This window comes from Miniopterus natalensis, chromosome 5 (genome assembly GCF_054644295.1).
Source record: "Miniopterus natalensis isolate mMinNat1 chromosome 5, mMinNat1.hap1, whole genome shotgun sequence".
In the NCBI taxonomy this organism is placed as follows: domain Eukaryota; kingdom Metazoa; phylum Chordata; class Mammalia; order Chiroptera; family Miniopteridae; genus Miniopterus; species Miniopterus natalensis.
This window is the reverse complement of record NC_142085.1, coordinates 9,279,951-9,300,093: the sequence shown is the minus strand read 5'-3', so window position 1 is coordinate 9,300,093 and position 20,143 is coordinate 9,279,951. Positions and strand designations below refer to the sequence as shown.

The 20,143-nt window shown below is 52.3% G+C and overlaps 1 protein-coding gene across 1 annotated transcript in view; it reads right to left on the bottom strand.

Moving 5' to 3' along the window:
• Positions 1 to 5,399: 5,399 nt before the first annotated feature.
• PPARD (peroxisome proliferator activated receptor delta) overlaps positions 5,400 to 20,143 on the bottom strand; it is a 76,910-nt gene continuing 62,166 nt past the window's right edge. The window contains exons 4-8 of the mRNA XM_087817353.1: positions 11,575 to 11,729; positions 10,695 to 10,833; positions 8,955 to 9,157; positions 8,308 to 8,758; positions 5,400 to 7,569 (exon numbers count right to left, since the gene is read on the bottom strand). Coding sequence (XP_087673479.1) covers positions 7,322 to 7,569; positions 8,308 to 8,758; positions 8,955 to 9,157; positions 10,695 to 10,833; positions 11,575 to 11,729 — 1,196 coding nt within the window. The 3' untranslated portion in view covers positions 5,400 to 7,321. The remainder of the gene's footprint in view (positions 7,570 to 8,307; positions 8,759 to 8,954; positions 9,158 to 10,694; positions 10,834 to 11,574; positions 11,730 to 20,143) is intronic.

Sequence of the window (20,143 nt, the reverse complement as noted above, 5' to 3'; positions counted from 1 at the left end):
ATAGAGTAGTCTTGGTTTCAAATCCTTGCTTTTCATTACGTTGACTACTTCATGCCATTCCCCTCTGGCCTGTAGAGTTTCTGCTGATAAATCAGCTGACAGCCTTATGGGAGCTCCTTTGTAGGTAACAGATTGCTTTTTCTTTTGCTGCCTTTAAGATTCTCTTTGTCTTGAATTTTTGGCATTTTAATTATGATGTGTCTGGGTGGGGGCCTCTTTGGGTTCTTCTTACTTGGGACTCTCTGTGCCTCCTGAACTTGTGTGACTTTTTCCTTGACCAGGTTAGGGAAGTTTTCTGCTATTATTTCTTCAAACAGGTTCTCTAACCCTTGGCCACTTTCTTCACCTTCTGGCACTCCTATGATGTGAATATTGTTACATTTCATGTTGTCCCACAGCTCCCTTAAACTGCCCTCCTGTTTTTTAATTGGTTTTTCTTTTTGGTTCTCTGATTGAGTGATTTTTTTCCTACCCTGTCTTCTAATTCGCTGATCCGATCCTCAGCTTCCCCTAATCTGCTGTTTATTCCTTTGAATGTATTTTTTATTTCTACTATGTCATTCTTAATTTCTTTCATAGTTTCCATGTCTTTTCTCATGCTGTTGAGCATCCTTATGATTAGCATTCTAAACTCTGTATCTGATAGATTGCTTATCTCTATTTCACTTAGCTCTTCTGGAGAATTCTTTTGTTCTTTCATTTGAGGCTTGTTTTTTTGTCTCCCCATTTTGACTGCCTGTTTGGGCTTGTTTCTATGTATTAGGTAGATCTGCTAGGACTCCCAGTCTTTTGGATGGTCCCTGGTGCAGGCCAATGTCAGATGCTGTTTGTGACTGGCCTTGAGAACCCTGTTTGAAGCTCTCCGCAATCCACAGTTTGTGGCTTCCTCTGCTGAGGCTGGGTGCATTTGGAAAGGACCAAAATGCGCACCAAGGTCTGCTTTTCCAAGCCCTGGGTCCAGAAGCAAATCAGGCAAAGACCCAAAGCACCCAGAGGCTGATTGTTATTCTGTCTCTTAATGAACCTCAGGCTGTAGAAACTCCACAGGGTGGGGTGAGAGGTTTCCCAACAGGGTGGAGCAGTTGCTTCCCCCTGAGACAAAGCTGTCTGGATAGTAAATGTCTGCCTGAGGGAGATATCCTCTGCCATATGGGGGAATGACTCATCACAGGAGTCCAGACGGGTGCCCTCCAAGCTCTGTCTCCATAGCCTGCAACCCTGGATTCTCCTCACACAGCTCTAGTCCACTCTGCCCTCTCTCTGCTGGAGCCCAAGGTGAGTGGCTCCACATGAAACTTTGTGTGTTGGCCCTTTAAGAGGGTGTCTGCATTTCCAGGCATCTCTCCCTGGCAGACAGAAACCTTTCTGCTTTTCACAGCCAGTTGTTATGTGGGTACCTTTCTCAGTTATGGTGCCCTGGTCTGGGGAGCCCCACTTGGGTTTTAGGCCCCAGAGTTCTCAGTGGGAACCCCCCACAGTTGAGATATCCCTCTGGACCTTCAGCTGCTGCCTGTGGGAACCCAGCAAGCCCTCTCGCACCTCTGCACTTCCTACCAGTCTCTACAGGGTCTCCACTTTTAGTCCTTGGTTATGAGGGTTCTCTTCAGCTAGTCTTCAGTTCATTATTCAGGGTGGTTTTTCTATATTTTAGTTGTAATTCCAGTTTGGTTGTGGAAGAGTGTCAGTGCAGCTTCCACTTAATCTACCGTCATCTTGGAGTCCCCTCAAACTTTTAGTATTTGTCAATTTGGTTGGTAAAAACACTGTATATTGTAGTTTTAATATATATATTTCTCTTACTATGAGTGAGGTTAAGCATCTTTTCATATGTTTAAGTATTTCTCTTTTTTCTTTCTGTTCATATCCTTTGCTATTTTTCTATTGGGTTGTTAACCTTTTGCTCATTGATTTATATATTAAGGAAATTAGCCCTTTGTCTGATTATGTGACAGTTTTTTTACATGGTTGATTTAAAATTTTTCGCTAGGAAGAAATTTTAAAATGTGTATATGGTAAAATTTTCATTTTTTAAATTTTATAGACTCTAAGCATGAAATTTAGAAACTTTGGGTTATACAGTAGACTTGAAAGGTCTATCCACTTCAAGATTACATACATTTCCCCCATGTGTTTCTTCTAGTCCCCCCCCCCCCCATTATGTAAATATATCAAGTTCATCCCTTTTCCTGTTGATGAACATTTTGGCGTTTCCAAGTTTCTGCTATTGCGGCGATGAACATAACTTGGTGGGTTTCACTCTAGGGCATTGTCTTGGGTTGGTTTCTCCAGGAAACAGATCCAAATCTGTTTACCTGCAGGACACTCAATGGGGCGTGCTCTTTGGAACAACACCTGTAGGGAATTGAAGGATGCAGGACTGGGTATCGAGAGAAGCTAAATTGTAATGTGGTTACAACAGGTACTTCAGCTGTGGAGCTGGGGTGATCCTTCAAGTTGTCCCAAATTGGGGCAAGGAGGCTTGGCCTCAGACCCCCATGTTGGCTGTGGGCTGCCCGAGGGGTGAGGCAGCTCCCTTCTGTAAGGGCAATCTCCTGAGAGGGAAGTCAGTTGTGGCTCAGCAGCCAATTCTCCTGGCAGCCATGGAATTAGTGCCCGGGTCCTAAGGGGTGGGACCTGGGGGCCGCCCACAGCATCTGCAGGCACATTTTCACTTATTGAATTTTGCTAAATTGTTTTTCAAGTTGCTTGTGCCAGCTTCTGCTCCCTTCTGCACTATATGAGAATGTGCAGTGCTATTCTTCCACTCCACATTTTTTTTAGTTCCTTCGCATTTCCATATAAATTTTAGAATGACATGTCAATTTCTACAATTTCTACATTTTCTATCTTGTTTTTTCTGGACTATTATCTGGATAATTTCTCCAGGTTTTTCTTGATGTGCAAAAATGATCTCTTTGGCTGCTTCTAATCCGTTGTATTTTATTTTTGCTAATCCTCACATGAAGGCATTTTTCCCCATTGATTTTTAGAGAGAGTGGAAGGGAGGGAGGGGGAGAGAGAGAAACATCGATGTGAGAGAGACACATAGATTGGTTGCCTCTGGGGGCTGGGGATTGAACCTGCAACCCTTCCATGTGAAGGGCTGACGTTCTAACCACTGAGCAACTTCAGCCAGGGCTAATCTGTTTTTTTAAAACCCTCACCCACGTATATGTTTTTATTGATTTTTTTTTTTTTTTTGAGAGAGAGGAAGGTGGGGGAGAAAGAGAGAATCGGTGTAAGAGAAATATCAATCAGTTGTCTCCTGTACACGCCCCAACCAGGGATCAAACAGGCAAGCTGGCTATTTGCCCAGGCTGGAAATCGAACCCACCACCTTTTGGTATATAGGACGCTCCAATCAACTGAGCCACAGTGACCGGGCTGCATCTGCTTCTTAAAGTCCCCCCCAGGGACTTACCAACCCGGAGCCCCCTTTTTTCCCCTCCCCTCCCTGCTTCCTTTCTTCCTTTTGTTCTTTAATTTTTTATTTCAGAAGAATTTTATTAAATTATTACAACCATAGTATCTTCTAATTCTCTTAAGGTTGTTTTCTTCTTTTTTAGCCTAAATATTTGACTCACTTGTCCTGAGCATCATTAAAAAGAGACCAGGTGACTCCCTATTACCCCCAAGGCTTTGCTCCTGGGTAAAAAGCAGCGCCTCGGGCCATGGACAACACAGTCCTGGCGATGCCACCTGCTGGCTGAGTGTGCCAGGCGCAGTCCCTACTTTGTCCTTGTGCTTCCTCCCCTGTAAAACGGCAGAAGTCAGATTTGTCTCATAGGTTGTAATATATGCACAATGCCTGGCACAAAATAGATGCTTAGTAAGGAATAGCCCTTAGTGCCGGTGCCAGAGTGACATGATGCTCTCCCTGCAGCACCAGAAGCCAGGGAACAGAAAGCGGTACCAAGACTGCTCTGCCTCATCGGACTGAGCTGTCGAGTTGATCGGAAGCCAGTATTTTTATTTCTGCAGTGTGGGGAAGAGGACTGGCCTTTCACAACTGAGCCACACTCCACTATTTTCCTCCTGCCTGATGGGGTGGGAAAGGGTAGGGAGGTGAGAAAAATAAGCCATGCCGACTAGAAGATCCCATCATGAGCAAGGCTACCAATTTGAGATGCCTGTTCCAGGCATCCCTCCTCCTCTTCCCCTGCAACTGTCACTCTCCTGGCTGAGATGCGCCATACGGACTTAGAGTTTGATGGCTCTGGCCAGGCAGCCAGCTGAAGAGAAAGCGGGGAGGCGTCAGACTTGACCAGCTCCTTAACCTGTGAGCCTGGCGGGGATGGCCCCCCTCGGGCCGGTGTGTGTGCTTTGTGCTCATGATTTGCTGCCTCTTGGCTCTTCCCCTCGCTCCTCTACACCACAGGGGCTGGGAGTCTGCAAACTACATCCCCTAGACTCCTTTCCAGCTGTTTTTGCAGTGGGAGGTACAGGCAACAGGCTGGAAGACAGGAAGAAGGGACAATGTCCCTCCCCCGCAAAGGGATGGCACTTCTGGCAGGAGCAGCCGAGTTCCGGCTCCAGGCTTCCTGCTCAAGGGGCAGCAGCAGTGGCCACGGGCACCCTGGCAGCCCCAGATGGACAGTGAGCAGGACTCTGCTTCAGGTTGAATCGTGGGTCGCGCGGGGCTCCTGGGGTCTGCAGAGTTGGTGGCTATTTCAGCCTCGAGGCCTCTTGATAACATTTCCCATCCGGCCCTGGGGGTAAGAGTGGCTTCCTGCGGTTACCAAGGCCGGGTCCTTCAGTCCTTTCACTATTTTGTTGCAATTCCCTGGAGCAAACTCCTCATTCTGAAATATTTAGCAGTGGTTGTTTTCTGGCTATACAGGCACCAAAACACACCCAGAACTTGCCTCCCGCTGTGGCCAAGCCTACTGGCTGCCAAGGGCTGGGTTCCCTGGAGGCTCTGTGAGGATGGCACCCCAGGAAGTAAAGGAGAAAACCAGGGTGTTGGCTAAGGACAGGGAAGAAAACCCTGGTTGCTTGTGGGGGTACAAAGCTGACATGAATGGACAAGCTTTGAGTCTGCAAGGCCCACATCCCACTCAAGGCCCAGGGGAGTTGCCTCTCCAAGGCCCTTTGGAGACCCTCCCAGATGCCTCCCAGCCAACCCTGCTTTGTGCCACGGCACCACACCTGCTTGTCAGATGTCTTTCTCCTCCACACCCCCTGAAATCCCTGCAGGGTAGGGACGGCACCTTCTCAGTTCCCCACAACCCTGCTGATGAGGGGGTGAGGGAAAGATGGGAGCTCCCACAAGCCAGGTTCCATCCGCATCCCAGTCTCATTTGACCAGCTGTTTCCTCTTCTGTGCACTGGATACAGAGGAGGGGGAGGCAGATCTGCCCCCAGGAAAAACACACAGAGAACTCAGCCTAAGTCAACTCTTAAATACTTAATTCCCATTTATTTAAAGTTCCATAAGTCTGTGTACACTATTTATATTAAAAACACAGGAAACTGGGGCTCCTAGCAAAAATATACATTTCAATTTTGGAGATTGTTCAGACACTGAGAAGAGCTGTACTCTCAGCACTAGAGCTGGGTGGGGTGGGGATGGGCAGGTGGTAGGGGAGGCAGAGGTCAGCGTCTCTCCCTCACAGTGCTGGCCCTGGTCAGCCAAGGGTACAATGGGAGAGGAAGAAGCCAGTAGAGAGTGATCCTGGGCATGGAAGGCCGCAGCACCCCCGTAGGGACAGACACTGGCCTTGTCTTCTCTCTAGGGCATTTCCTCCCAGAGCTGCAGTCAGACAAAAATGCCCCTTTCGAAGGAGGACCAGACAGGACCCAGGAAGCCTGGGCTCTAACCCCAGGTTCTCAGAGACCCTGGCCAGCCCTTGCCACTCCAGCCAGCTTCCTTGCTGGAAAAGTGGCGTGGCGGCTTTGCCCTCCTGCTCAGACAGCTGTGCTTCAGCCCCTTCTCTGTGGCACTGAGTGCACCTGGCGAGGGGCAAGGCCTGGGGAGTGAGGCTGGCCTGGCAGGTCCCAGTCACCAGGGGCTGAATACGGGAAGGGGAGGGTAGCAGAGCTGCTGGGACAGATGGATGTCTCGATAAACAGATCAGTTTATCCCTGGCACCTTCCCCTGTGAGCAGGTGCTGGGCTGACTCAGCAGGATGCCCTGCTGACCAGGGATCTGGCCCAGCCCTGGGAACAGGGGCACAGCCCTGCCCGTCCACCTGCAGGCCCCTCTGGGCATGTATCCACTTCGGGGAAGGGGGGTTGTGTGGAACCTGCAGTAAAGTGAATTCAGTGCTGTGCTGTGCGGTGGAGCGGCAGCTCCAGGAGTGTGTGTGGGGTATGAGCTCGGCCAGTGCCACTGTCTCCTGGCTGGAGACAGGGCGTCGTGGGGTGTGAGGCCAGCCCTGGCCCTGGGAGAGGCAAAGCTGTGGCGCTGACAGAACACAGGTGGGATGAGGCTGCTGCAGACTGGGGGATGCAGATGGAGGGCGACCCAGAGGCCTGCTCGCTGCTTCCCCACCAACCTTCACCTCCCTTGAGGCTCGTTCCTCTTCACGGGGGTGTGGGACCCCCACCTGCAGGGAACCCACCTCTTTCCAGGCAGGGGTAGGTCCCCCAGCGGCCAGCGCAGGGGGCCACCAGCAACACTGGCCTGGAAGACCAGTGAAAAGAACAAAGAGCGTGTTGGTGTGAGTGGGGCTGTGAGTGGGGCTGGGCGTGGGGCTGGAGCGGGGTCCACTGAGTCAGGGGTGCCAGCCTCAGCCTCCAGAGGGCGGGGACAGTCTCAGGGCAGGACCCAGTGACCAGGGGGCACTGATGCAGTCAGCCCAGGTCCTGCTCGGCTTCCCCAGGAAGCCAGGCCCAGAGCTTAGTGTTTCTTTGGATGGCTCCAGCCCTTGCTGTGGACGGGAGCAGAGGAGCCTCCACCCCTGCAGTGACTGCTGGTGCCAGGGCAGGCCCCACTCCCTTCTGCACGGGGGGGCAGGGACAAAAGCAGAAGTCCTGTCCTACGCTGCTGGTGAAAGATACAAACTGTCTCACAGAAAGAGAGGGCCAGACATGGAGATGGGGAGAGAGAAAGGGGGGGTGTGGGAGGGAGGAAGGGGGAAACCTATAGAGAGGAAGAGGAAGAGCAAAGACGTTAGAGAAGAAAGACGAGTGGGGGGGAAGGGAATATGGGGAGCGAGGCGTGGTTCTGACCACAGGAGTGTGTGATCCCGGCTCGGGCGCCATGCTGAGTGCTCGGGGAGCCAACGGGAAAGTCCCATGGTGGCCCCTGTCCCAGCGCTGTCCCCTGCCCCTGGTTCTCGGCCCCCGGAGGCCTGCTGGGAGGCCCTGGGGGTGCACCTCAGTACATGTCCTTGTAGATCTCCTGGAGCAGGGGGTGCAGCGAGGTCTCCGTCTCGGTCTTCTTGATCCGCTGCATCATCTGGGCGTGCTCGGTGACCAGCTGCCGCAGGTCAGCCATCTTCTGCAGCAGCTTGGGGAAGAGGTACTGGGCGTCGGGGTGGTTGGCGTGCAGGTGGAACTCAAGGGCACGCAGGATGGTGTCCTGGATGGCCTCCACCTGTGACACGTTCATGAGGCCTGGCCGGTCTGTGGGGACACAGGGCCAAAGTGTGGAACGGAGCAGGCACGCACGTGGTCTTAGGAGGTCAGAGGAGCTCCGCTACCCCCACCCTGCGTGGGGGACCTGGCTCAGTAGGCCTCTATGCTGTGACAAACCCAAGCCCTGTCCTGTCAGGGACTGACCCACTAAGTGTTCTAGTCCCCCCTCCTTTGTTTTCCTGACTCGGCAGGAGAGTAACAGGGTTACGAGACTGCCTCGATTCACATTCCGGCTCTACCAGGCTAGCGATAAGGCTCTGGGTAGGTTGCCAGCCTCTCTGGGCTTGTTTCCTCACCTATAAACTGGGGATATGGAAGTACCTATGCACGGGGTGGCTGTATCAAATGGGTTATAATCTGGGAAAAGGAACTAGAACATGCCTGGCATGAAGTCAGCTCTATGCCATAATTATTACAGCATAATTATTACAATTTTGTGTTCAAATTGAAAACATCAGTAAAATACAGAAAATTTCTCCACCCCAGAAACAATCCCATTAACATGTTGGTATATATATGTCCTTCTGGTCTTTTTTCTCCCATCTCCATCTATGTAAGATGGAGCTGGTCCTGCATGTACAATTAGTGCCTCACACATTCTATGGCCATCAGCACACGCACACCTCCCCACCCTGCCCAAGCTCAGGCTTGGTGCCCTGCACGGAGGGCCCCACCCTCAGGAGGGCTGGCTGCCTCCGGCCCGCCCACCTGCCCGCCCTCACTCACCTCCGCACAGAATGATGGCTGCGATGAAGAGAGCCAGGTCACTGTCATCAAGCTCCAGGGCATTGAACTTGACAGCAAACTCAAACTTGGGCTCAATGATATCACTGAAGGGCTTGCGGAGGCTGCGCAGGAACTCACGGGTGACAAAACCAGTACCATTTGCCACCAGCAACCCATCCTTGTTGACAATGGAGGCCAGCATGGCAAAGATGGCCTCGTGCACTCCATACTTGAGGAGGGTCACCTGGTCATTGAGGAAGAGGCTGCCGAAGCTGGGGATGCTCTTGGCGAACTCGGTGAGCTCGCGTACGGTCTCCACCGTGGTGCACTGGCAGCGGTAGAAGACGTGCACGCTGATCTCCTTGTAGGGTGGCAGGCCGTTCACCAGCTGCTTCCACACCAGGCCCTTCTCTGCCTGCCACAGTGTCTCGATGTCGTGGATCACAAAGGGCTGAAAACCAGGCCCCATTAGAGACCAGGCCCCATTAGAGGCCAGGCCTCGGGGACCCCCGCCATGTGTTCCCCCTGCCCGGTGCCTGTTCCAGGAAGTTAGGGGAAGGAGGAGGTCTGGTTCTCCCAGAAGGCAGGAAGGCGGCAGGGGCACAGAGCCAGGGATGCCGCAGTGCCAAGCGAGCAGTGACACTCACCGCCGTGTGGCTGGTCTTGCCGGTGAGGATGCCGCGGGCCTTCTTTTTGGTCATGTTGAAGTTTTTCAGGTAGGCGTTGTAGATGTGCTTGGAGAAGGCCTTCAGGTCAGCCACCTGAGGGTTGTGCTGACTGCCCTCACTAGCCGTCAGCCCTGCCACCAGCTTCCTCTTCTCAGCCTCTGGCATCCGGCCAAAGCGGATGGCTGCATGGGAGGGGGGGCAGTTATCAAGGAGTCCATGCAAGGCAGCACCTCTAAGCGCCTCATCCCTCTACCAGTGCACGGGCCAAGGAGGGAGACACACACTCTGAGCCCAGGGCCCTCAGCAGCTCTAGAGGCAGCAGGGACACGGGGACCTCCAGAATGTAAGCTCCAGGGTGCAGGGATTGTGTCTTATTCACAGTGCACGGCATGCAAAGGCCCTAACTCGGGCAGCGCCTGCACCACGCTGGCGGGGGGGGGGGGGGGGGCGGTGCAGCATGGCAGGCAGGAAAACAGTCTGGCATCAGCAGCCTGTGCCCGAGTCCCAGCTAGGCAGTAACTACCCCTGCGGCTTCCACAGGCCACTTCGTTTTCTTTCATCAGAAAAGTGGGGCTGGCACTCAAATCTCACTGGGTTGTCAGAGCAATTAAGTAATTCACATGGTAAGCAGTTAAAAATTGTAGTCATTGCCCCATGGGCCTGGCTCAACGGTTGAGCATTGACCTAGGATCTAGATCATGTTTCGATTCCCGGTCAGGGCACATGCCCAGATTTCAGGCTTGATCCCCAGCAGGGGGAGTGCAGGAGGCAGCCAATCAATGACTCTCATCATTGATGTTTCTATCACTTTCTGTCCCTCCCCCTTCCTCTCTGCAATCAATAAAGATATATTTTTAAAAACTGTAGTTATTAGCAAACTACAGGAACAGGAAACAAATCTGGCTTCTCTCAGAGAAAAAGAATTCAGTCAACCCTGAGATCTCCTGGGTATCCCCTCACTGCAGCCAAGGAATGGGGCCCTGGCAGATACAAACTGAGGGAAGGATACAGACTGAGGGGAGGGATCAAACCCCAGACCACCTCACCTAAAAAAAGCTGCAGATGGGGCCTCAGGTCCTGCCACCCTTGAGATGCAAGGCAATCAGGGTATCTATGGGTGAAGGCATTGAAACAGGAGGCTCTCCCTGTCCTCCAGGGGTGTAACCCAGAGGTGTAAAGCGGGAGCAGGTGGACTTTGCAAAATCCTACTCTGTGGGGCCTGAAGATGAGACTGCAGGAGGCCTAGAGCACAGGGCTCAGCAGGCTGTCTCCTGGGAGTGGCTGGCCTCTGGGAAACTCCCGCCTGGCTCCTGGCAGCTGGCACGAGGCCACTTACTGGTTCCCGCCTGCCCTCAGTAACTAGGAGGGAGTGAGGGGGTCCCAGGCTTTCACACTGTGCCAGCCCATCCGAAGCAGTCTGAAGGTTCCAGGAGTGGTGTTTCCAACAGCACTGGAGCTGGGGTCGATTCTCACTTCCCTTCTAGGCCAGACAGGGTGAGCCTCAGGTACAGAGGTGGTGATTGCCCCAGCCTGGGACTACTGGGGGATACTGGCAGTCTGGGGAAAGCAGATCTTGGGCTAGGCTTGTGCTGGCTCCAAGACTCAGGGCTCAGATCAGCAAGGCCAGCAGCTGACACTCAGCAGTGCCCACGGCATGCCAGGCACAGCTGGTTTCGAGATGTGCGGAGCCAACAGCCTGTGTTCCAGGTGGGCTCTCACCGTTGTGCGACATGCCCAGGGCCAGGCATTTCTGGAAGCGGCAGTACTGGCACTTGTTGCGGTTCTTCTTCTGGATCTTGCAGCTCCGCTCACACTTCTCGTATTCCAGCTTCATGCGGATCGTCCGACGGAAGAAGCCCTGAGGGGCAGTGCAGAGGGGAGGAAAAGCCACAGGGAAGGGAGAAAGCTGGAGAATCCTATTGCCCACCAGGTTGTACCAGGGCCCAATTATGCATGAAGATGTAAAAATTCCTGAAATCTGGTAGTGGGGGAATTCTGTTGGGAGTGGGAGAAGGAAGGTAAACAGCTCTAAAACTTGTAATATACTGTATTATTTTATATTATTACTTTAAATGCTTCTTTGTTAATTTGGTAACAAACTGTATCATCACTAACTTGATTTACTCATAAATGTATCTGATTCTGCGTATCTTCTAGGTTTAATAAAATGTGAAAATTTGATGGGTGTAGTTAGGAGGAAGAACCCAAAAGCAAGACTTGGAAAAGAATGTAATGTTCCTGTTTTTCCCTCCTCAAAGAGCCCCCTTCAGGCTTTGAGGCCCAGGAACCTGCCTCAGCTTAAGCCCCGCTCTTTTCTGTTCCACCTGTCTTTTCCAGTCAGGTCCCCAGGGAGACCAGGTAAGTGCCTGGGTCGGTGCTGCAGGTGCCCAGCAGGGCAGCCCTGACAGGGAACCCTTCCTCTCCAGCAGGGCCCAGAGCTGAGGCTTGGAATGGGCGCAAGGCCCTGGCTGTAGCCCAGGCAGGAATTCCACAGTGGGTATTATCAGGGACCCGCCTCGGCAGGGAAAGCCTTTTTGGCAGGTTAACTCACCATGTGACCACAGCCCTGACAGCCAGCCAGCATCCTCACTGCCCATACCTTGCATCCCTCACACGCATGAACACCGTAGTGAAAGCCTGATGCCTTGTCCCCGCACACGCGGCACTCCATGTTGAGGCTGCCGCCTGAGGCCCCGTCACAGCCCATCTGCAGCTGGTCCAGCAGTGAGGGTGGGGAGGAGCTCCGGGAGAGGTCTGCAGACACATGATACAGGGTGGCTTCACATTCTGCCCACTCTGCCCATGTTTCTCACTCACACAGCCCTCAGCTCAGCCATTTAAGGGTTGCGTGGCCACGGAAGTCAACCTTTCTGAGGATCCGTTTCTTATCTAGAACGTGGGGTTAATGGCAGCTTCTCTGGGAGGATGTAGAAGTTTCCAAAGCATCCCCAGACCTGACACATGGCAAGTGTTCCAGAAACAGCAGCTATTACTGCCTGGGGTAAGCAGAGCCTTCCTGGCCTGAATGCACCCTTGGGGAGGAGAGGGTTTAAAGGGATGGTTGTGTTTTGGGAGGAGGGGAGCAAGCAGAAAAAGCAGGCAGAAATCTTTTTAGACTGTCCTTAGGAGTGGCCCACGTGGGGTGTGTGCAATGAGTTTTGTAATACGGCAGAAGTGCAACCTCTGCAGAGCACCCCCTCCCCTGGGAAGTCCGATTAGTGCATGGACCCCCAGATGCTTGTAAAGGGTCCCCCAAGAAGCCCAAATTCACTCCCATGAAACTTGCTCACATAGAAAGGATGTAGGGATCAGCCACACTGACTGGGCAGCACACTGAATTTCCACAAGTGTTTTTCTATTAAATATACAGACGTTTGAACCAGGTGCTGAGTGTCAGCAAGGAAAGCAGTTTGCCGTATACCCTCAGACGCCTTAGTAAGAACTGCTAGGAGTCTCTTCTGAATCTCTCCCTTAGACACTCAGAAGTGAGCCCCCCCCAGAAAGGGGACCTACACAGAGCCCCAGTCTCCTGACCCCAGCCCAGTGCTGCATGATCTATGTGCCACCTGTCCTGCCTCTGCCACCCTGTCCTGCCAATCTGCTATCCACTGCTCTCTTCCCTGATGACCAAGCAACCTCCTCGGGGGCAGGGTCCAAACCCCAGAGAATCTCAGCTTAGAGCAGATAGCTCTAAGGGAGACCCAAACCATGACAATAAGCCCAGATTTAATATTTTCCACTAGGCAAAAGATTAATTTTCTTCACTGTGGAGTAACCTCCCACTCCCCCATCTCCCCCCACACCCGGTCCCAGGGGTGACAGGAGGAAATCCTCCGCCCAGCCCCCATCCTGGACACAGAAGGGGAGCACAAGTACCTGACCACAGCAGAGGACTTGCAGCCCGCTGCCCTCCCTGGAGGATGAGGGCAGGGGTGACACAAGTCTCTGGTTCCTAAAACAGCCTGTCCTGTCCCAGAGCCTTAGCTCCCAACCTTCCGTCATTCCAAAGGATGTACCCCCCCAACCAAGCCCACAGATGGGGAGAATGGGGTCCCTCCATCTCCTGAGCAAAGTGCTGTGGGGAGACTGCAGCCTGGGAGGGCGAGGCCGCTTTGGTCTGCGCAGCAGCTTCTGTCACCACCTGACAGCCTGTGTGTTTACTCAGTGCCGGGGCTCCGCCACAACAACGTAAGGGCCATGGGCAGGCACTCAGAGACTGTGGAAAAAGCGGTCCTCTAGCTGCCTGGGCATCTTGGCCTCAGCACCACGGGGCTGGAGGGGAGCACTGCCACTCCTGGAGGCACCGTAACAGGGGCAGAAGCCCACTCCCAGCTGTTGGGAGAAGACGAGGCACTGTGTAAAACCCAGGTAGAGACCTGTGCAGATGCTGGCAGGGAGGTTCCAGCTCTTCCTCCTCCGCCTGTGTGGTCTGTGTGCACATGGGCTTTGTGGCACTTCTTGTAAGCATCAGTGTTGTTTCTGTGGCTTGCACGTCTGCCTCCTCTGCTAGTCTCAGAGCATCTCGGGTCATGTTCCCTTCAGATCTGCAAGCACCCGCCACAGGGCCCAGTCACCTCAGAGTGTTCCCACCTCTTGGTGCTTCCTTGTGGCCCTGGGGGCGTGGCAGTTGTCTGGTCATTCGGTTGCTATTGGTGCTGCACGTGGCAATGCCGCCCTCTCTTCTCATTCAACAGACATTTGATGAGCACCTGCTGTGTGCAGGGCACGCCCCAGACCATCCTCAACCAACTGAGGTACGACAGACATATGACAACTAGAGCACAATGCAGCTAGTGGCCACACCGGGGGAGGGGCAGAGTGGTGCAGGACAATGAAAGAGCCATCACCCGGGCATGAAGTGGTCAGGGAAGGTGACTGCTCTCCTCTCTGGCTCAAAGGTGAGTGCTTTGGCTCTGGCCAATGTGGCTCAGATGGTTGGAGCGTCATCTTGTACACCAAGGGGTTGGGGGTTCAATTCCCTGTCAGGGAACATGCAGGAGGCAACTGATGGATGTTTCTCTCTCTCTCTCCTTTCCTCTCTTTCTAAGAATCAATGAAAAACATATCCTCTGGTGAGGATTAAAAAAAGGTGAGTGCTTTGGATGACCTCCAAATCGGCTTCCAGGTGCTCGGAGTCAGCAGCGGGGGTAAGAATGCTGCTCAGGAGCCATGCGACCCAATTTCAAATCAGTGAGTGTCCTGTGCTTAAAACCCAGCACTGCCCTCTGGGCCTCAGCTTCCTCCTCTGTGAAAGGGAGGTGACAACAGTACCTGTCTCAAGAGTCACCATGAGGCACACAGGAGTTAATCCAAAGAAAGCTCTTGGAACTTGGAAGTGCTGTGTAAATATCAGCTTAGTCAGGCTGATGTTACTAGAAAGCCGCAATCCTGCAGTTTCTGGCGGTGTGCCCCACACAGGCAGGGGCCATGCCTCTCTCTTTCTCTCTTCTTTCTGGTGTCTCCTTCCCCCCACAGCTTTCACAGAAACCCAAGGGGGGGTGTGTGTGTGTGTGTGTGGGGGGTGTCTCTGCTTATGAGGCCTGGAAAGCCCCTGGAACAAGACCTAGCCTCCTCTCGCATCATTTGGCCTGCTGCTGGCCCCAGGGGTGTCAGGACTACCCCAAACCCTGGAAGAAGCCAAGATGCCCAAGCCCTACTGGCCGCTGAGCCAGCCCTAGCTCTGGCTTGTGAGGAGAGACCCAGGGTAGGAAGAGCTGCAAACTACATTGGGGAGAAACAGGTCCTAGGCAGGGGGGTCTGGGGAGAGGTCCTGTTCCAGGTGGTGGAGAGGTGTAAGCTGCCAAACTCAAGAGCAATCAGGGAGGCCTGGCGGTCTCAGGGTGATAGGACAAGGGTACCCCCTGCCTATTTGAGGGGAATAAGAAAACACAAATGACTGATCACAAGACAGAGAAAGGCAGGGGAGCTGGGGAGCTGAGGAGCTGAGCTGGGCAGCAGTGCACACATCCCACAAGGGTGCCTTTTGTTGTGGGGTGTATTGGGGATACTGAAGTGGTGGTAGCTTTGGGGTGGGTTTCCCAAAGATAAAGGTTCCGTTTCTTCTTGGTTGACCACTGGCTTAAGGGTTTATCCTCAAATCACCACCACATCCTACCAGAAAGTAATGGTGGCAGGATGCTTCCCATTCTAGGGACCAGGTTCTGAAGGTTGCATTACCTCCCATGACCTCCTGGTGGGGATGGGGGTTCCGAGAGGCCCTCCCCAACACGAGGAACCCCTGCCTTGGTGCCCCTCAGGCATGTGGGTGGGAGAGACCCTGGGCCTGCCATTTGAGTATCATCTCCCTGCAGAGTTGCTCTCTCCAGCCAACCCAGTGCATCCTCTCATCCAGCCCCTCCTCTGCTCTTGGAAATGCATTTGCTTACCTGATGGCCATCATGTGGGCCCTCAGTCCTGCCTCTGAACTTCCACTCTAGCCACAGCCTACCTGACCCCTCCCCCCAAATATCTTCTACCTTTACTACCTCCAGGGAGGGGAAAGAACCAGCATTTGTCAGGCCCCTGCTAAATGCCAAGCATGTTTCTGTATGCCCATTAGTATCATTTCATATCACTATGGAAGACAGTAACTGCCACCATTTAAAGATGAGGAAACTGAAGCTCAGTGAGGTTAAGGGATCTGCCCAAGGTCACCTGAATACATGGTGGGACTGGACCTTGAACCTAAACCTGAATTCCCTGCAAAGCCGTGTCTACACCAATCACACCTCTCTTTTAGGGCATGCCTACTATGCACTAGGCAGGCCACGGGCACTTTACATCAGTAATTCCTTGAGCCTTGAAACAACCCTCCAGCAGGTCTTCTTATCCCCATATTATAGGTGAGATAACAGAGGTTCAGAAGGTTAAGTAACATGCTGACAGTGGCTCTGATGGTTAATTTTATGTGTCAAATTAACTGGCCATGGTACCCAGTTTTTGGTCAAACACCAGTCTAGATGTTGCTGTGAAGGTATTCTTTTTTTTTGTTAAACCTCACCCAAGGATATTTTTTCCATCGATTTTTTTAGAGAGAGTGGAAGGAGGGGAGCGTAGAGAAAGACAGAGAAACATCAATGTGACAGAGACACATTAATTGGCTGCCTCCTGCACGTGCCCTGACTGGGGCTGGGGATCGAATCTGCAACCCAGCTACATGACCTTGACCAGGAATTGAACCAGAGACCCTTTGGCTGACGCTCTAACTACTGAGCAACACCAGCCAGAGCAGAGGTATTCTTTAGATGTGATTAACATTTAAATCATTACTCTCCATAGTGTGAGTAGGCCTCCTGAGGAAAGAGGAATTCTGTCTCCAGACTACATTTGGACTTGAGTTTCAAGATCAACTTCCCTGGATGTCCAGCCTGCTGGCCTGTCCTACAGAATGACTTGCTAGCCGTCACAACCGCCTGAGCCAATTCCTTCAAATAAGTCTCCCAATCTCCCTCCCTCTACATATACACTTACACACACACATCCTATTGATTCTGTTCCTCTACAGAACCCTAATACAGTGGCAAAGTGAGATTTATATCCAACCCTCGGGACTGGGCTCTTACTCACTGCACTCTACAACTTCCCATACATATAAACATGTGTCCATTACTACTGATGAATAATTTGTGATTATGATAAACAGTGAGACGCACCACTGCTGAGGATGACACTATGCCATTACTCTTGTTTGGACTTGGCATAAACACTAGCCCCCTCACCCAGATGGTGAAGTATCAATTGCACCATCTTTGATTACAAAGTGGCCTTATTCCCGTCATTATGTGTGGCTGGGCGCTCCTGCACGTCTCGTCTCCATCGCCAGAGTATGCTGCAGTCATAGCTGTGAGGCAGGGAGGGGCTAGCCCTGTCTATTTACTTTGCTGGCAGAACCACAGGCAAACAGCTTCTGAAGTATGAGCCAATTCTGCAGGACTCTGGGGCTGGGTTACCCCAGCAGCCTCCTTACTTCTGTTTGCCTGGAATGTGGGCTCCTCAGGGAAGCCACCCAGCCTTGTCCTCTGCTAATAGCTGCCTGGACACTCACCAAGCCTTTGCTGAGTGAGAGGTGTCAAGGCCAAGAGGAAGGGCACTTTATCTTCCTCAGTCCCATACTAAGACCCCTGACCTTTTTCTCGGTGTGACTGGGACGTTCATCACTGAGCAGGGAGGAATGAAGACAGGAGTGGGGTGTGAGCACCAGCTCCAGCTGCCCCTGTCCCTACCCAATTGGGGGACCCTGGGCATGTGAGTTTTCTTCTTGCTGAGTGCTAACAATGAGGCCTATCCTATCTGCCTCCCTGCAGTGAGTAGGAGGTGCTGGCAGGTATTGAGCTGGTTCAGAGATGCAGGTCAGCGCAGAACCTCTGGAGGGTCAGAAGGGAATCCAACTGTGCAGCCTTCCTGCTGTTTCAGGCTCAAGCTCATGAATCCCTGAGGGGACTCCAGAGGGCAAAGTCACAGACTCATGGGGGTGGGACAGGGAACCAGCAGGTGCTGAAACCTGTGGTGTGTCACACAGCACCATTTACTCCTCACCTGGCTGGCCCTTAAAGTGGGCAGGACATAGCCTTTAAAGGTGAAGAGACTGTGGCACCATGAGGGCACCATGAGGGCCACGCTCCTGGTGGCCAACCTGGGACTCCTGCCCTGATGTGTGTGATCTCCAACACAGACAGGGTGAGGCTCTGTCTCTGGCACCCTCACCTGCGGCCTTCTTTTTTTTAACCTTTTAAAGAAAAACAATGTAACTGCTTTTTAAAGTATGAGAGTACTCTAGGCTTGCTGGGAAAAATACACAAGGGTGCGGAGCATCTTATGACAGATCCTCTCCACCCATGACCACCTCTGAGTCAGTCCCATTTGTCCCTTCCATTTACTCTTCTAGTGCCTTTTATGATACACAGAATTTTTTAAAATTTTGGAATCGATGGAGTGGAGATTCTTTTTATTTATTTTTATTGATTTTTTATATTTATTTATTTATTTATTTTTAAATAGGTCTTTATTGATTTCAGAGAGAGGAAAGGAGAGGGAGAGCGAGAAACATCAATGACGAGAGAGTCATTGATCGGCTGCCTCCTGCATGTCCCCGACTGGGGGTCGAACCCGCAACCCAGGCATGTGTCCTGACCGGGAATCGAACCCCGATCCCCTGGATCCTAGGTCAACACTCAACCGCTGAGACACGCCCAGCCAGGCTTTTATTGATTTTTTAGAAAGAGAGGAAGGGAGAGGGAGAGAGAGAAACATTGATGTGTGCCTCCTGCACATGCCCTACCGGGGATCGAGATGGCAACCTGGGCATGTGCCCTGACCAGTAACTGAACCTGCGACCTTTTGGTGCACAGGACGACGCCCAACCAACTGAGCCACACCGGTCAGAGCACACATAAAGATTTTTAAACAATGAGATCCCCAATTTGTCAGAAACTTTCTCCCCTGTCAGTACATACAGACCCTACCTTACCCTTTTTAATGACTAGAACATTCCACAGTATGGCTCTATCACAGTTTACATAACCAGTTCCCCACAGATGGCTGCTTTCTGATTTTTGCTTTTATGAACAGTGCTGCAGTAAACAAGTGTGGACAGCTCCGTGCGCAATGAGTGAGTGTTTACAGGGCATACACTCCTAGGAGGGGACTGTGGGGCCGAAGGAACACACATGCAAAGTGCTGGCTGCTGCCAAGCTGTCCTCCACCCTCAGCGGCTGGAGGGCTGTGTCCTCACCAGCGGTCTGGCCAACACCGTCCTCTCTGCCAATCTCATGTGAAGATGCCTTCTTTGACTGTTGAGACTGAAAAATGTTTCATGTTTTCTAGCCATTTGTATTCATCCTACAGAAAATTGCCTGTTTCTATTTTTCTGCCTGGTGTTTGTCTTGTAGTTTGTGGGAAGTTTTCATATACTATGGCTTTAACATATGGTGATATGTCAGACAATCCCCTCCTCTTTCAATCACTTAACAAAGTCTTCACTGATTTATTTATACGGGATCCATCAAACACAGGGTGGCTGGGCAAATTCTTCCCCAGACATCTCCCTGCATGCCCTAAAGCCCACCGATAAAACTCCCTGAAATGCCATCACCACACCCACCTTGCCCTGCCTGTGCACCTGGGCACCACACTCTAGTCTGCATAGGGAGGTGGTCCCCACAAGGGTATGCAGGAAACCCAGGACAGGACATGAATCTGCGGGCAACTTACATGTGCCTGGGTCCAGATGTAGGGACGAGGTAGGCCAGGGAAGGCAGAGAGGCCATAAACCCTGTGGCCTCTCTTTCCTTTCCCTCACTTGATGTCCTCAGTGACATCACTTACTCATTTCTAGCCCCCAGTGGCTTCCCTCTGCATCCTACCCCCCTCATCTGTCTCAAGTTCAGAACAGTATGTGTTATTAGGGCTGAGTGACTGATCACTCCTGGTTAGCCATTCCTCTCTTCTAAGAAAGACTGGGTCTCCAAAGCCATCTCCACCACCAGCTAACCAATAGTGAGGAGGCTGCCCTTGGGGAGAGGGGACACCTTCTCTTGGGCCCTGAAATCACACAGGCCTACTTTGGTCATTCCTGGGTGTCTGGGTGAGGTCAGAGGGCCTGGGTGACGGCTCTCCCCTCACTCTCCCCTAAAGAGGAAGAAGCTCTGAAAAGCTCCAGGATTTGTTTGCAGGTTCAAAGTAGCGTGGCTCAAGGATTCGGGGCTCTCTTAGATGCAGGCCCAGGCAGGAGCCTGTCCTACCTCTACAACACCTCTCCCCAACCTTAACTCTTTTTTTTTTTTCAGATTTTTTTCTTATTGATTTTTAGAGAGAGAGGAAGAGAAATACCGATATGAGAGCGAAATATGGATTGGCTGCCTCCTGCACACCCCCTACCAGGTATCAAGCCCACTACCCCGGCAGATACTCTGATTGGGAGTGGAACTGGCAACCCACTGGTGCACAGGACGCCGCCCAAGCAACTGAGCCCCACCGGCCAGGGCCTGTCACCTTAACTCTTAACTCTGACACCATCTACCTCCTTCTCCCCACGAAGGCACAGGGGTCCAGAGCCCATGCTTATGAGACAGGCTTTGAATTATCACCTGGCCAGGATGTCTGTCGGCTGAAACCGGCAGCAAGGTCAGGGTGTTCCCCCCGGCAGTACATCCTGACCCTGAGTTCTCTAA